We start from the raw sequence: 14,467 nt of genomic DNA on the forward strand, positions 1-14,467 counted from the left end.
CTTCCCAGGCGTTAACTGTGACACTATGTGTAAGCCAGCCCTTTAACAAAGAGGTCAAGCATTGTCTGCTCTTCAAATGGACAGTTCATCTAAGCCTTCCAGACAAGCAAATTACAAGTGCTATCAATACACACTTCAGGAAGCATTTAGTTCATTAAATAGTACTACGTATGTTATCTTTTTGTGGGATTTTTCCAATAACAGAATAAATCATCAAAATTAGATTTTTAAAAAATATTCAGTGAGTATTTTTTTGATTGCTAGAATTATAACTATAAAAATTTCCAGAGACATTTTGGTGATAATTAATGAAGTGATCAAAGCTTTGGATAAATATGGATTTTTGCCTTCACCAGGTGATTTTATATAAGCTTATGCTTTGGGGGGAAAAATCCAATTCATATAATTTTAATGATGTCAAATGTTTTGTGAGATTACATTTGGAAAGATTCTATTTGTAAATAACTTTGTATGATTAAAAAAAAGTTCCTTTCAAAGGTAGAATCTGTGGCAGCATAATGCACTGCATACATGTAGGTCAGATACCCTAAGATAGCTGCAGAGTTTCCTTCCAAGACTGTCTGGAGTTTTGAACATACTGATCTTCCTCAATATTGGATCTCTTTCCTTCTCCCTCCTCTTTACTCCCCCACCCATTAAATCATTTTATTTAGAGTGTAACTTAGGTAAAAACTATCCACAGCTGTTGGCCTTTGCTGTGGCTCACTTGCAACTAAAAATAAAAATAGCATTATCAGACACATTTTGTAAAGATGTCATTCTTCACGGATTGAAATAGATGCCCAGTAGGAAACTTTCTGGCAAAAAAAAATAATAATTATAATTTAAGAAGATAACTTATAACAAAGTGGTTTTGACAATTTTTAAATCTTTCCCTAGTTTTCTTTGACACCCTTACCAAGATGATATCCAGGACCACTGCTGAATCATTCAGGATATACTACTTCTGTACCTAAAGCATGTGATAAAGTTTGTTCTTACCAACATGTCTACTTTAATAATTGAGAGGAGTATAGGCAGACAGATGTCAGAATAAAAGTGGAATGCTGTTATAAGCACTGAAGTGATCCATGCAGAGTTTTATGGTCCTGCCACCTGTGCTAGAGTTTAGAGACATACATGAACCAGAGAGTAGTATTTCAGTGTCATTCTGTAGGGTTAAAATTGTCTATATCAGGTTGCATGGTGTTAAATCAGAATTTCTGGGTCATGATCTTGAACTTTTAATTGGTTCCATTATTGTTTGACTCTTCAATGACAGATATTCTGGTGGCCTAAAAGTCCGTGTTGGAATTTTAAGTTTTAAGAATCCAAATCAAATATTTCAAATTATTTTACATCTAAAAATATCAGTTGTGTAATCATGGTGAAACATAAACCTTTGCTATAGACGATTTTAAAGGCTATTTGATTAAAGCACTTATTTACTTAAACTCTTTGCTAGAATTTTTTTTAGAATTCAGCATCGGAGGAGGAATGTGACATAATAATGATCGAAAGCCGAAAGTTTAAAAGTTGTGATGCCCTCAAATGGTTGGAGGGTTATTCTAGCTTCTAAGGACTGAATGTTGTCCACAAGAGTGTCTCATCAGGTCATAAATTGGTAAGACTTAATGGATTAGATTTTATGTACTATACCTGATGTTATTGTATTGAGATGACTATATGAACAAAATGAGCACGTTGTATAATTAACAGTATAAAATATAAGTTGAAACTTAGAATTTTAAATACTTGGATTATGTAATCATTTCAAAGTCTCACAAAGCTCAAGACCCTGTCTCTATAGTAGTATTTAATAAATACATCAGTTTAAAAAAGAAAGTGAAATCCTGTATGATAGTAACATTAAATATTTCTGTTGCATCTGTTATAGATGCTTACAGTCTAGTGAAAAGCCCAAAATACTTTGCAGCTATTTTTCCAGGAAATACTTGAAGTAATTCTTTTCTTAAAAAAAAAGAATGTATCCATTTTTAATAAAATATTGTTTAAATTAATTTATTTCTTTGGAGGATTTTACTTTCTTCATAAAGGCCATCTTTGTTTCTAAACACAGCCAAATGTTTCCTAGTTTTTATGTTGAGAATATTTAAAATGACAGTGTCATATAAAAGCAGTATATTAGATGTTAGTATATATTTTTGTATATCTTGAAAAATAATTTCTTTCAAAATTTTCTGCTTAGAAAAAAAATTTGTTTTATTTACCTTCTTTGATTTGTTTTATAGAGCTGTATTTTGATCAAGTGGGCTCTCAGTAAGTTTAATTCAGGATACGATCTTAAAATTTTTCATCTGAAATTTATATTTGAAAATGAGAAAAGTATGGGCTAAGTTATATGTCCATAATTACATCATTATAGGAGTAATGTTCTTATTAAAGTATGTTACACAGATACTACAAAGCACTCAGTAACTACCGGGACTTCCTTTCTAAGAAAACGAAAAGGTGTGGGTTGATAGCAGCTGAGCCACTGTAGCTGTTTCAGCTTTGTCCTCAGGCAGACAGGTCTTTGTCTACTATCTTCTTATCCATATTCATACCTACTCCGTCTTCTGCTTCTACAGTGTGGTTTTCTCTAACTTTTCTATAAACTTAAATTCCTTCAAAAGTAGTAATTTTTTACTACTTCAAAAGTAGTCTGGAAAGAAATAAACCAGCAAGTTCTTTTTTATTATTTTATATACTTCCTGTTCATTTTCCTATAACAAATCTGCATAACTCAATCAAAAAATGTCTAATTTCTCTAACGTTTATTTAATAATTAAAAGCTTCCAAAAATTGTGAATTGAGGAATTTGAGGTAGAATTATGTTTGCAGTGTTATATAAAAAGTTAAGAGCAATTGTCAGATCTTCAAGAATAGTATCAATAATGAAAGTTTTGGCCAAGCTTGGTGGCTCATGCCTTTAATTCTAGCGTTCTGGAGGTCAAGTTGAGGTCATCCTGGTCTAGTTCCAGGACAGTTGGGACTACATAGTGAAAGACCCTCTTTGAAAAATAACAAGCAAACAAACTAGGTGCTTTAGTTTAAAAAAAAAATCTCATACTGCTGGATTTGGTGACACATGCCTTTAATCCCAGTTCTTGAGAGGCAGAGGCAGGTGAATCTCTGTGAGTTCAAGGCCAGCCTGTTTTACAGAGCAAGTTCCAGGACAGCCAGGATGACATAGAAACCCTGTGGGGATCCCATGCTGTCAATTTTGGTTCAAGTGTTGATTAGATTTCTCTACAAACTAGTTGTGCTTTTGTTACTGTTAGGCACTGTACTCAGTGTTCTTGGCACATTATCTCATGTAATTTTTCTAAGTCATAGTTATATAGATACCATCTATCAGTACCCCTGATGGGGATTTTTGCTGTTTTGTTTTAAGGTTTGGTTTGAGGCAGTCCTCACTGTATAGCTTTTACTGTCCTAGAACTTGGTGTGTAGACAGGGTAGCCTTGAACTCATAAAGACTTTCCTCCTTTCTGCCTCCAGTATGCTATTATTAAAGGTATGCATGACCATGCCTATCACATTTTCTTGTTTAGCAGAGAAGAAAATTGAAGCATAGGGAGATGGAATAATCTATCATATACCATTAAATGGTGGCACTAGGAGTCAAGTTTAGCTCTAACTAGAATATGTATAGGTTCTTATTCAGTATCAGTATGCTTACATGGAGAGTTACCCTAGATAACTCAGCAGATAAGTTTATATTATCCAAAGACATAAATACATAAATTTAATTCACATTGAGCTTGAGTGCAGTGTGATGTTCTCTATTACAAAATCATCATTTAAACTATAAAGTTTAATACATGTTGTGAGTTGTGTAGTGTCTAAAATTATTTTTGCATTAGAAAGCATTCAGTTCAAGTTTAATGTTTATGGTCTTAAGAAAATAAATGTGTATTATAATTTTTTAAAAAAAGAAAGTCTTGAGCCTGCAAGGTGGTTTAGTGGACAAAGGTGCTTGACACCATGCCCAGTGGCCCGAGTTCAATCCCCATGATCTATGTAAAAGTGGAAGAAGAGAAACAACTCCCACAAATTGTCCTCTGTGCACACCATGGTACCTTCATGTGTGTGCATGTACACAAACACGCTAAATTTAAAAAAATATGTGAAACATTAAAGTCTTAGTACCTATTAGAATACCATTAAATGAAATTATTAAGAAAGTCACCCTTGCCAGGAGGTAGTGCCACACACCGTTAATACCAGCACTTGGAGGACATAGGCAAGCTATGGGTTTGAGGCCAGCCTGGTCTAGAGAATGAGTCCCCAGGATAGCCAGAGTTTAGACAGAGAAGCCCTGTCTCGAAGGAAAAAAAAGAAATTCATCCTTCAATAATCAAATCTTATAAATAGCAAACACTGAGGCTGTGTTTTAAAAGCTCCAATTGCATTTATTTCCTAGGATAGTGGCAAATCTAGTAAAACTACTAAATGCTTCAAAAGAATTTCTCACTTTGTGAATTTTTTACTTTGTTGTAAAAAAATCTATTGAAAAACCTCTTATTTGTACTTTTTAAACATTTATAAAACAAAATTTCTTTTATGTACATAAACCTTTAACCCTTGTGTGTGCTTTGAAAATCGTCTTGGTTTTGATTTTATATTTCTTTGAACTCCAAACCTTTTATAACCTCTTGTCTGTATTTTAAATATAGAGAACTATTAAACATTTTAAAGTTCTGTGTGTCTGAAGAAAGCCAGGCATAGTGATACACACCTCTAATCCTTGCACTCACAAAGTAGAGGCAGGAGGGTTAAAGAGTTCAAGGATTTGACAATGAAACCCTGTCTCAAAACATAACAGCCATTGATAGAGGTTGGTGGTATATTAATTGCATAAAATGTACAAAGTTTTGGGTTCAGTCTGCAGCACCACAATAATAAATAGAGTGAGGGAAGGACAGTTAATCCAAAATGATGCTGCTTTTAGAACAAGTTCAAGTTGAAACTGTGTTTGTTAACTTTTCAGTTAAATTTCACATTTGCAGATCAAAGACAAATTTTGTTCAATGTCAGGATTAAAAGTGTATAAACAACTTGAAATCTAATCAAAATATGAAACTCTTATCTTTAAACTATTGGGGTTTCTTTAGAATATATTTATGCCTCACCTTCTTTATGACCTCTCTACTGGGCTGGCTCTGTTCATTGCCTATGGCTTTCCTTGGCAAATAGCCCATGTTTTTGTCATCTCTGACTTTCTGGAGTCCCTGTGTCATCTTAAAGATGACTCTCACAGCTTCACATAATTGTCCTTTCAAGGACTTACCACAGGGATTGTAATCTTGCCACACATTGTCTGGCTTTCAAGTCCTTCCTTTGGATATCAGTGGAAGTTTCCATGGCCCCAAAGTGCCTAAGTTTTGCATGGATGCAAAACCAGCATCACATAGGTGATACCAAAAAGATGATTACTACCACATAGCATATTTAAGAGAATATTAGCTGCACTTGAAATTGTATGCAAAATACTGAAGAGGATACATTGTCTGTTTAGCTGTTTTATAAATATAGGCTTTAATTCATGATTCTTTAAGTTCTTACTAACATAAACATAAGTCTGAAATGGTGAGGAGGTGCTGCTTAATAGAAATCACAAGATGTCTTCTTTTTAACTGCTGATTGTGTTGATGGTTCGGGGACTTCGTAGGCTATTTGTGCCTAGATCCACTAATGAAAAAGGAATAAAGGGTTGGAATTTATTCATGCCCCCAAATCTCATGTCTTGTTTACAAGACATCTTTAAAGGCATTATGAACCATCTTTATCTCATCTTCAAATATTTGTTCTTGCTCTGCTCACCTCAGAATAACCTTTGGTTTCTTTCACTTCTTCTTAGACTCATTTCTAGTTGAATTATCAAAAGAATTGGTCAGTTGAGAGAACTCATGGATGGGCATTTATGAAATATGATGATGCAACTCGTTTTCACTAGATTGATCTCTGAATCTGATTGTAATGTGAAAAGTCTTTGTCAAAATTTTAGCTGAAAGATTAGGAGTTTTGAAAGTCAGTCTTGTTTTCCTTGAAATGCTGAATTTCACTGGCATATACTTCCCTCATGCAGTTGCCTCTAGCACATAGAAACTGCTATCCTTTTTTTTTTCTCAATGAATAAAACCAAATGTAAAGAACATTTTCAGGGCTGGAGAGATGGCTCAGAGGTTAAGAGCACTGCCTGATCTTGCAAAGGTCCTGAGTTCAATTCCTAGCAACCACATGGTGGCTCACAGCCATCTGTAATGGGGTTTGATGCCCTCTTTGGCCTGTAGACATACACACAGACAGAATATTATATGAGAGAGAGAGAGAGGAAAGAACATTTTTAAAGGATATGCCGTTAAAGGTCAGGCTCACAACCAAAAAGAGTATGGAGAGCTACAATCATTGACTTGACTTGTACTAACTTTAGTAGGAAGAGAAGCTCCCTGAGATCTGCCTGTTTTTAACTGTTCCTCTGAGATTCTTTGAGTCATTCTAGGAGTTTGAATAGCTGACTAGTTTCTTACATCTTTATCCTGGTAACTTCAGCATAGTGCCAGCTCACACTGAACTTCACAAGTATAATTAGATAATATATTAAAATTACAAGCTGTGCTTCATAGTTTTCTTTGAGAAATATGTTGAGTGTTAGTCATATGCAGCATAAGAATAATAAGAATACCCCTGAGATATTGGATAGTTCCTGCTGTTAAGGTTTAATTAAAGAGGGAACATTTGATAGAGACAACAAAAAAGATTGGCTTTTGAAGAATCAGAAGTAAAGACTATCGACAAGACAGAGGTCGCTAATGAAGGCCTGAAGGAAAGGCTCCATCTCAGATGACTTACCACCTCTTTGATCTGAATTAATATAACAAATTTCAGATCTTGATGAAAATTCAGAATTCATCATTTACACCAAACTGGGGCCCAGTAGGATGGTTGAGTAGATAAAGACACCTACCATTACATTTGACATTCTGAGTTTAGTTCTTGGGATCCACATGGCAGAAAGAGAGAACCAATCAAATCTAGATTTGTCTTCTGAATTCCATACAGACACCCCACACAAAAATAAAGTAAAAATAAAAAGTTTTAAAACATTTTACATAAGCTGATGTGAACAGCTATTAATGAAATCCTGCTATGTGATATGTCTAAATTTTACTGTTATCCACAATACCTCCTTATCATTTCAGAAACATGGATCTAGCATTAACTGAGAAACTGTTAGTAGTTAAAAGCTGACCAAGTCCTACTTTGAGTACAATTCTTCTTGAATGGAACAAAAAAAGCTTGAAAGCCTTTCTATCTTCCTAGCGCTATTTTTCACTTGCCTTTGTTGTTCTGCACCAGACTCTCAACTATGCCAGTCAAAAGCGGTAAATGACTAGCAGCACTGGATCCCAGTGTTGCTGGATTTTTTTTTTCTTTTAGTAATTTATTGTTGGTATTTCATGTAACACTGAAAGGAAGGCCTAGGCTATTTTTTAGTTACACTTTTTGCAAACTTTATGTTGAATTGATTCTGATATATTTCAGTGGCCATTGGTGATTTTTCCCACAGTAGTTGTATTTTATGCAGTGAAACTCCCAACAATCTACATATTTTAGTCTACATAAATACTGTTTCATAAGCCTTAATATAAATTTCAATCTCAAGTTAATTTTACTACTGTATAGTTTTGAAATTGAAACAGTTGACTGAATTTTGAATTAAATTTATGCCCAGGCAATGCTGAAGCATGCATGGACAACCCATATATGATGGTTTTCTTGAACTTGTCCTTACAAAGTAAGTGTTTGAAACAGTAGAAGGAACTAATTGAAATATGTGGGTTTTTAATCATAAGTCCCCTTGACAGGCTGCCTTTAAAACAGTACAGCTGTGATCCCACTTTACAAATGTGGTTGGTCATAGTGTGTTAACTCCATAAGGTCAACCCCTCTAGTGAGTGGGTAGAATTTAGTTTTAAAAACAACTGGAGGCTAAGACAGGAGGATCCTGAGTTTGAAGTTAATCTAGGTTATGTAGCAAGATTCTACCTTAAACAAAATAAAAACTTTTCTAACTCAAAAGTCTGTGCTCTTGAAAACAAATACTCTTTGTGAATTCAATGTTGTACTTAGACAACAGAGGCTAGATAAGCTGTTTTACCTCCATTCCCATAATGGCTACCCTACCGTGAAGTAGAGGGAGGGCAAAGGGGACTTCAGTAGTAGTGAAATGATGGCTTTTAAACATCTCAACTGTAAAACATGGATTAGTTTGTTAAAGGCCAAATAAAGAGCACAGTGTGTCGTTACATGCCAGGTATCATCACCCTCCAAGGCAGAAGGTAGGGTTGCAAGTTTGAAGGGCTACATGAAGAAATCCTAAGCAAAACAGAGAGCAGATACTTTCCCCCAGTAATGAATACTGTTCATTTCCTTAGGGAATAGTGACTGGGTTTGATATTGCCCTTTTAGTTCAAACAGGAATCAAGCAATTACATATTCAGAAACCTCAAGGTATTCTCTTATTCTCGGTTTAACCCAGTTGAAACAATCCCTTGGCAACCTTCATTTTATTTATTTATTACTGCCCTGGACTTTGTGAGTAGATTATGAAGAATAAAGAGACATAAAGTAGTAAGGAAAACTGAGTAACCTAAGAATAAATGTTTTAGTTGTGTATTCGTTATATTTTGTTATGTATTGTCTATAGAGTTAGGGTTTTTCTAGAAAGTGGCCTTAAATACCTCTTTTCCGTCAAGAAGTGGGCATAAATGAAAATAATAACTTTATAATAGATAAGAATTATCTATTCTTCACTATTACTTAAATTGTAGTTTAGTTTACAAAGAAATAGTCTCATTTTCATTTTGGTCAAGCCTGGTTGTAAAAATAGGATTGAGGGGATTTATTCAGAAATGGCTGTTTAGCTGAAAGAAACAGCATGTTAGGTTCTTGAGAAAGAGGAGATAGTTTGAAGCTATTGAATAAGTAGTATTTCTAAGAACTATATTTGCTTTCCCATGCCCATCTTATTCCATAACTTTTTATGTCTTCTACAGTGTATTTGCCATTTTGACTTAACTTTAAGCTTGCTCATTTTCTCCCACAGGTTGAGCTATCTACCACGTTCTTAAAGCTCTCAGACCTAGAGCTCTCAACCTGAGACTCCTCTGGAGTTCTGTATGCCTAATCCCTGTAGTCTTCTTTCTGTATCTCTCTTCCAGGATCCACATTTCAGATGAAGCCTAGACTACCCCCTTCCCTACCTTCCCTACAAATCCAGTTGCCTTTATCATGACTACCATTGTCCAATTTTTGGTTGTCTTAGGCCTTGTCATCCTTTATTTCTCTTCACACTTGAGTCCCTTTCCCTTTTTATCTGTTTGATCTCTCATAGTCTCACTGCTTCACTTGTGAAAACTCTTTAATCTGAAATACACACTATTTCATACTTGTATATATCCTGCTTTCTGCTTCTCCTTTAACTTTTTTTCTACCATTCAATTACCAATTCCTATACAGAAGAGGGAAAGAAACAATATTTACATGGTTATACTATTTCATAAAACTCTGAAATCATTTGATGAAGGAATATATAATATATATATATAATCTGATAAGAGAATATATATTTGCCAAAGGATAAATGACTTGATGTGAATGAAGTCAAGTAACACTGTATTTACTGATTCCATATCTAATAATCCTGCTACCATCGAAAGCTGCCAAACTTTTCTTCTAGCCAGTGTTCATTGTCTGGCATCCTTGGTATAGAAAAGACAGAGTATGTATTATCTAGAAAGATATAAATGCTGGGGTGAGGCTTTATAGAAAATAAGAAGTGAAGTTTGTTCATGATTTATAACTTGTTATTCCAGTGGATTTGTATTATCTAAATTTATATATTAGATACTTGACTGTAAGAACATAAGATAGGACTGCCTAGATGGCTTAGTGGTTTGTAAAAGTACTTATTGACAAGTCTGATAACCTGAACTTGATCCCTGGGCCTTTGTTGTAGAAAGAGAAAACTGACTCCTGAAAGTTGTCTTTTCACCTTGATCATGCACCTTGTGCTCTCCACACAGGTACAGAATAAGCAAGTCAATGTAATTTTTTAAAACATACATATGTGTGTGTTTATATATAATAAAATATACACATATGTATATATACATATATAATTTGTATATAAATATGCTTTATATATGTATATATACTTTATATGTATTATGTATTTACTTGTTATATGTATGGATGTTTTGCCTTCATGTCTGTATGTGCACCACATGCAGGCCTGATGACTATGGAGATCAGAAGACATTGAGTCCCCTAGGACCAGAGTTACAGACAGTTGTGAGCTGCCATGTGGATGCTGGGAATCAAACCTGGGTCCTCTGCAAGAGCGGCAAGTGCTTTTAACCACTGAGCCATCTCTCCACCCCCCCTTTTAAGATTTACTTATTTTGATATTGTGTATATGAGTGTTTTTATGCATATTTATAAAAAGAAAATATAGTTTTTAAAAGAACATGGCAAGTATTTATCTTCAAATTAAAAATGAGGAATGAGATTAAGAGTTATTTCTACATTCATTTGTTTTATATATAAAATGGTAGCATTGTCAATGTCCACTGTCTAGGAAGAATTACTATAAAGTAAGTTATGTAGGAAACAGTTTGGGAAGTGTTGTAAAATTTAATGCATAGAGAAAGAGGCCTTAGAACCAGCATAGCAAATGACAAAGGATTCAAGTATACTAACTGTTAAGGTTAGAGGCATCTTTATAGAGGAGTGTTGTGCCACTTGTTTGTTTCCCGGCTGCCCAGACTCCCGAAGTAACCACACAGAAACTGTATTAATTAAATCTCCATTATTTTATATTTTACCACGAGACTTATGGCCTACCGGCAATGTTTTGCATATTTGTCTCTGGCCGTGGCTCAATGGCTTCTCTTGACTCTGCCCTTCTTTCTTTCAGCATTCAGTTTAGTTTTCCCCACCTAGCTAAGTTCTGCCTTGTTATAGGTCCAAAGCAGTTTCTTTATTAATCAGTGGTAATCACAGCATACAGAAGGGAATCCTATGTCAGAAGAGAAAGTTTGAGCCCGAGTTCAATAAAAAGAACAATAGAATTACCACAGAAGTACCCAAAGAGTAAGGTGCTGAAGAAGAGCTTTGTAATAGAGCACTTGCCAGGCAAGGAAAAAAATTCAAGTAAGGAAACCCTGAGAAACCCTAGAGGGTAATGAAATTAAAGATTTCCAATTTAAAATTTGGACAGATATTTGAAATGGGGTAAGGAAGAAACATAAGGACTACATATGGTGGTTCGTTGGCATAATCCCAGCACTCTAGAAGTGGAAGTGGGAGAACCACGAGAATTCAAGGCTGGGGCTGGAGAGATAGCACACTGGTAAAGAACAGTGGTTACCCTTCCAGAGGATTAGGTTTCCAATGCCAGCACCCACATGGTGGCTTACAACCAACTCTAACTCTGGCTCCAAGGGATCTGGTACCCTGCTCTAGCCTCCTTGGGCACTGCACGCATGTGATACATAGACATACATATGTGTATGTGTGTAGGCAGAACACACATACACATACAATTAAATATGTAAACTTAAAGATTCAAGGCTGGGATGGTGAGAGGCTCTTTGTTTAAGTAAAGGCCAAGCCGAATGACCTAGAGAATCACTGCCCATAAGTTGTCCTTTTGACCTCAGCTTGAACATAAAAGAGCTCAAAGCTAGCCTAGCACCCACTACTACAAACAAAAAACAAAACAAACATTTGAAATAAATGCAAAGGGCTTCCATTAGTAGGCCAGGGTTGTTGGGTTTTTTGCGGGGGGGGGGGGGGGGGAGAAGAAGGCATCTTTTGTTATTGTTGAGAATTCCCAAGTTAATATTGGATGAAATAGCTATTTCCAGAAAATTATTTTTATTCCCCATTACTGATTGAAAATTTATTTTGCCCATGGTTTCTAAAATGGAGCACAAATCTTAATGAACATTTGTGTTTTTGTTTCTATAGACACTCTTTTCTGCCATGGTTTTTCTTGGGTTGTATTAATTTTACAGATTTTTACCGTAAAAACTGCTCACAAACCTTAAGTCATGGGAAAATGTGCTACCTTTTCCACTTAGTTAAGGGGGAAGAAATGTTGTTAACCTACAAAATGAGCATTCTTCTCTACTCTAAAATGCCTGATTCTGAAGGTTTTTTTTTCCTTTCCTAACTTAGCTGATATCTTTTTAACTCCTTAGGTATTTCTGACATATAAACATTTTTATTATTAGACTTATGGCATTTTTAATTAAAATTTGTAACTTTGAGGAAATGGAAAATCTTTTAAGATAAATATCGAACTATATAGGTTTTGTTTGATTTTTGCTTTTAAGGTTTACTGATATTCTTAGACGCCAGCTGATCACCAGCTTCTATCCCAGTAAACTGTAGTTTTTTAGAATTTAGAATGTGGGTGTATAGAACTGCTCTCTAATCGATTCCTTTTCAGCATACTTCGATTATTTGAAGTTTTATCTGATGTTACAGACTGTTGGAAGATTTAAGTCCTTTTTAATCCTCTATCCTTTTTCACTGATAGGTACCAGTAAGTGTGGACAATTGTCAGTCATATGCTCTTTCCCATCTCCAGGAAATAATTTTAAGTGCTCAGCACTGTGGTGTCAGCTTTTTTCTTTAGGTTTAAGCCCCATGGTGTGTATCATTCACTTCTCAGTAGTATTTTATCTGATTATCTACTTGCTGCAATGCAAACAGTAAAATGAAATCTCTTTCAAGAAAACCTTTTTTAAATGTAAGCACTCCAGCATTAGTGAAAATGCCACTCTTCTCCTACCCCTTTCTCACACCCTTTTTTGTTTTAGTCTGACTCAGAAGGAAGAAACTGTCTTTCTTGATAGTTTGATAGAATTGATTCTTATCCATCTTAGCTGACGTTAGTGGGATAAGAAGCAAGTGAGAGCTTGGAAAGTCATGGAGTTGGTGGAGTACTTGCCGGAAGTCCGAGCTTAGTGCCTGGCATGATGATGTGTGCCGTGTAATCCCAGCACCTAGGAAGTGGAGGCAGGAGGATTGGGAATTCAAAGCCATCCTCAGCTGTATGTGGAAAGAAAAGAAATGGGGTTGGGGAGTAAGTCTGTGAATAACTTCACTCATCTTGAGGAGACAGCCCATGTTCTTGTAAAATTAAATTATTTACCTTCAAGTAATAAGATATTAATGCTTTTCACTGATTTGAATACAGTACTACTCAAGTTTTACTTTGTATCCATCTTCAGTTTTTTCAGGCAAAATTCACATATACTATATTTTCAGCATTTTTATAGAAAAAAATAGTTCTGCTAGTTTGTTTACTTTGTATGTTGTTACACATATGCAATGGTACACCTGTGGAGATCAGAGAACAATTTGTAGGAGTTGATTCTGCCCTTCCGCCTACTGGGCTAGAGCAGAATCAACTCCTGTGTCAGAATTTTACTGACACACCCCCTGCCCCAGTATCATATATTGAGAAATAGAGAGGGGTGCAGAGAAGGAAGATACTGTTTGCCCTGGTTTTCTCTTCTTCACAGTTGAGCTCTTGTATTTTCATTGTGTAAGTTGGTAGACTGAACAGACAGCGCTAACAATAACAGTATTCTTAAACAGGTTCGATCCTCCCTAAACTAAGGTCCTAAATTTGCAAATCACAGTAAATTCTGTCTCATATATTTAATAAAATACTGTATTCTGGACCAACAAGATGGCTCAGTGGGTATAAGTGTTTGCTATCCCTTCAGTTCCATCCCTTATAACCTACTCAGTGGGAAGATACCCGCAGAAGTTGTCTCCTGCCTCCATGTGCATCTATAGCACATGTGTGTCTGCACTCACACAGAATACTAATAACTAAAATTTTAAATCCTGATTTTCAGTCAGCAGGGTAGCAATGGCTCAGCAGATAAGGGTGTTGCTGCCAAATATAAGAACCTAAGTTCAGTCCCTGGTAACCACATGGCCGAAGGAGGAGGGAACCTACTTTCTCAAGTTACCCTCTGACCGGCATATAGGCGTCATGGCATGTGTACACACACACACACATACACACACACACACACACACACACACACACACACTTTTTTTTAAAGTGAAAAAGTAAAAAAAAAAAGCCTTATTTTGTGAATGAAATAATCCCTAGAGACGGTGAAGTCAGCACCTCCTCCTTTTCTCCCTTTTTCTCGTTCCCCCTAGTTTTCCTGCAGCCATGGGCTCATGCCTTGAGTTATGCTGCACAGGGAAATAAATTCTTAAGTCATAAAGATGTTCTGAACATTGTCCCCCTCCTCAGTAAATACAAAGGGCACCTCCACCCCAGAGATGTGTACTGTTCAGTTACATGAATGGCTATGCTGTGAGAAAAACTCATGTTGGGTTTTTTAGACATGCATGCCAT

General features: G+C 35.6%; 1 protein-coding gene across 3 annotated transcripts in view; it reads left to right on the forward strand.

Annotated features, from left to right (window-relative positions):
• Positions 1-14,467, forward strand: part of Tsc22d2 (TSC22 domain family member 2) — a 52,942-nt gene that overhangs the window by 22,167 nt on the left and 16,308 nt on the right. The window contains exon 2 of one of the 3 annotated variants that reach the window (XM_075951046.1): positions 1,466-1,603. The exons of the other annotated variants lie outside the window; for them this stretch is intronic. Coding sequence (XP_075807161.1) covers positions 1,466-1,508 — 43 coding nt within the window. The 3' untranslated portion in view covers positions 1,509-1,603. Of the gene's footprint in view, positions 1-1,465; positions 1,604-14,467 lie in introns of those variants that run through there. 3 annotated transcript variants of the gene reach the window in all.

Source organism: Microtus pennsylvanicus, chromosome 16 (assembly GCF_037038515.1).
Source record: "Microtus pennsylvanicus isolate mMicPen1 chromosome 16, mMicPen1.hap1, whole genome shotgun sequence".
Classification (NCBI taxonomy): Eukaryota; Metazoa; Chordata; class Mammalia; order Rodentia; family Cricetidae; genus Microtus; species Microtus pennsylvanicus.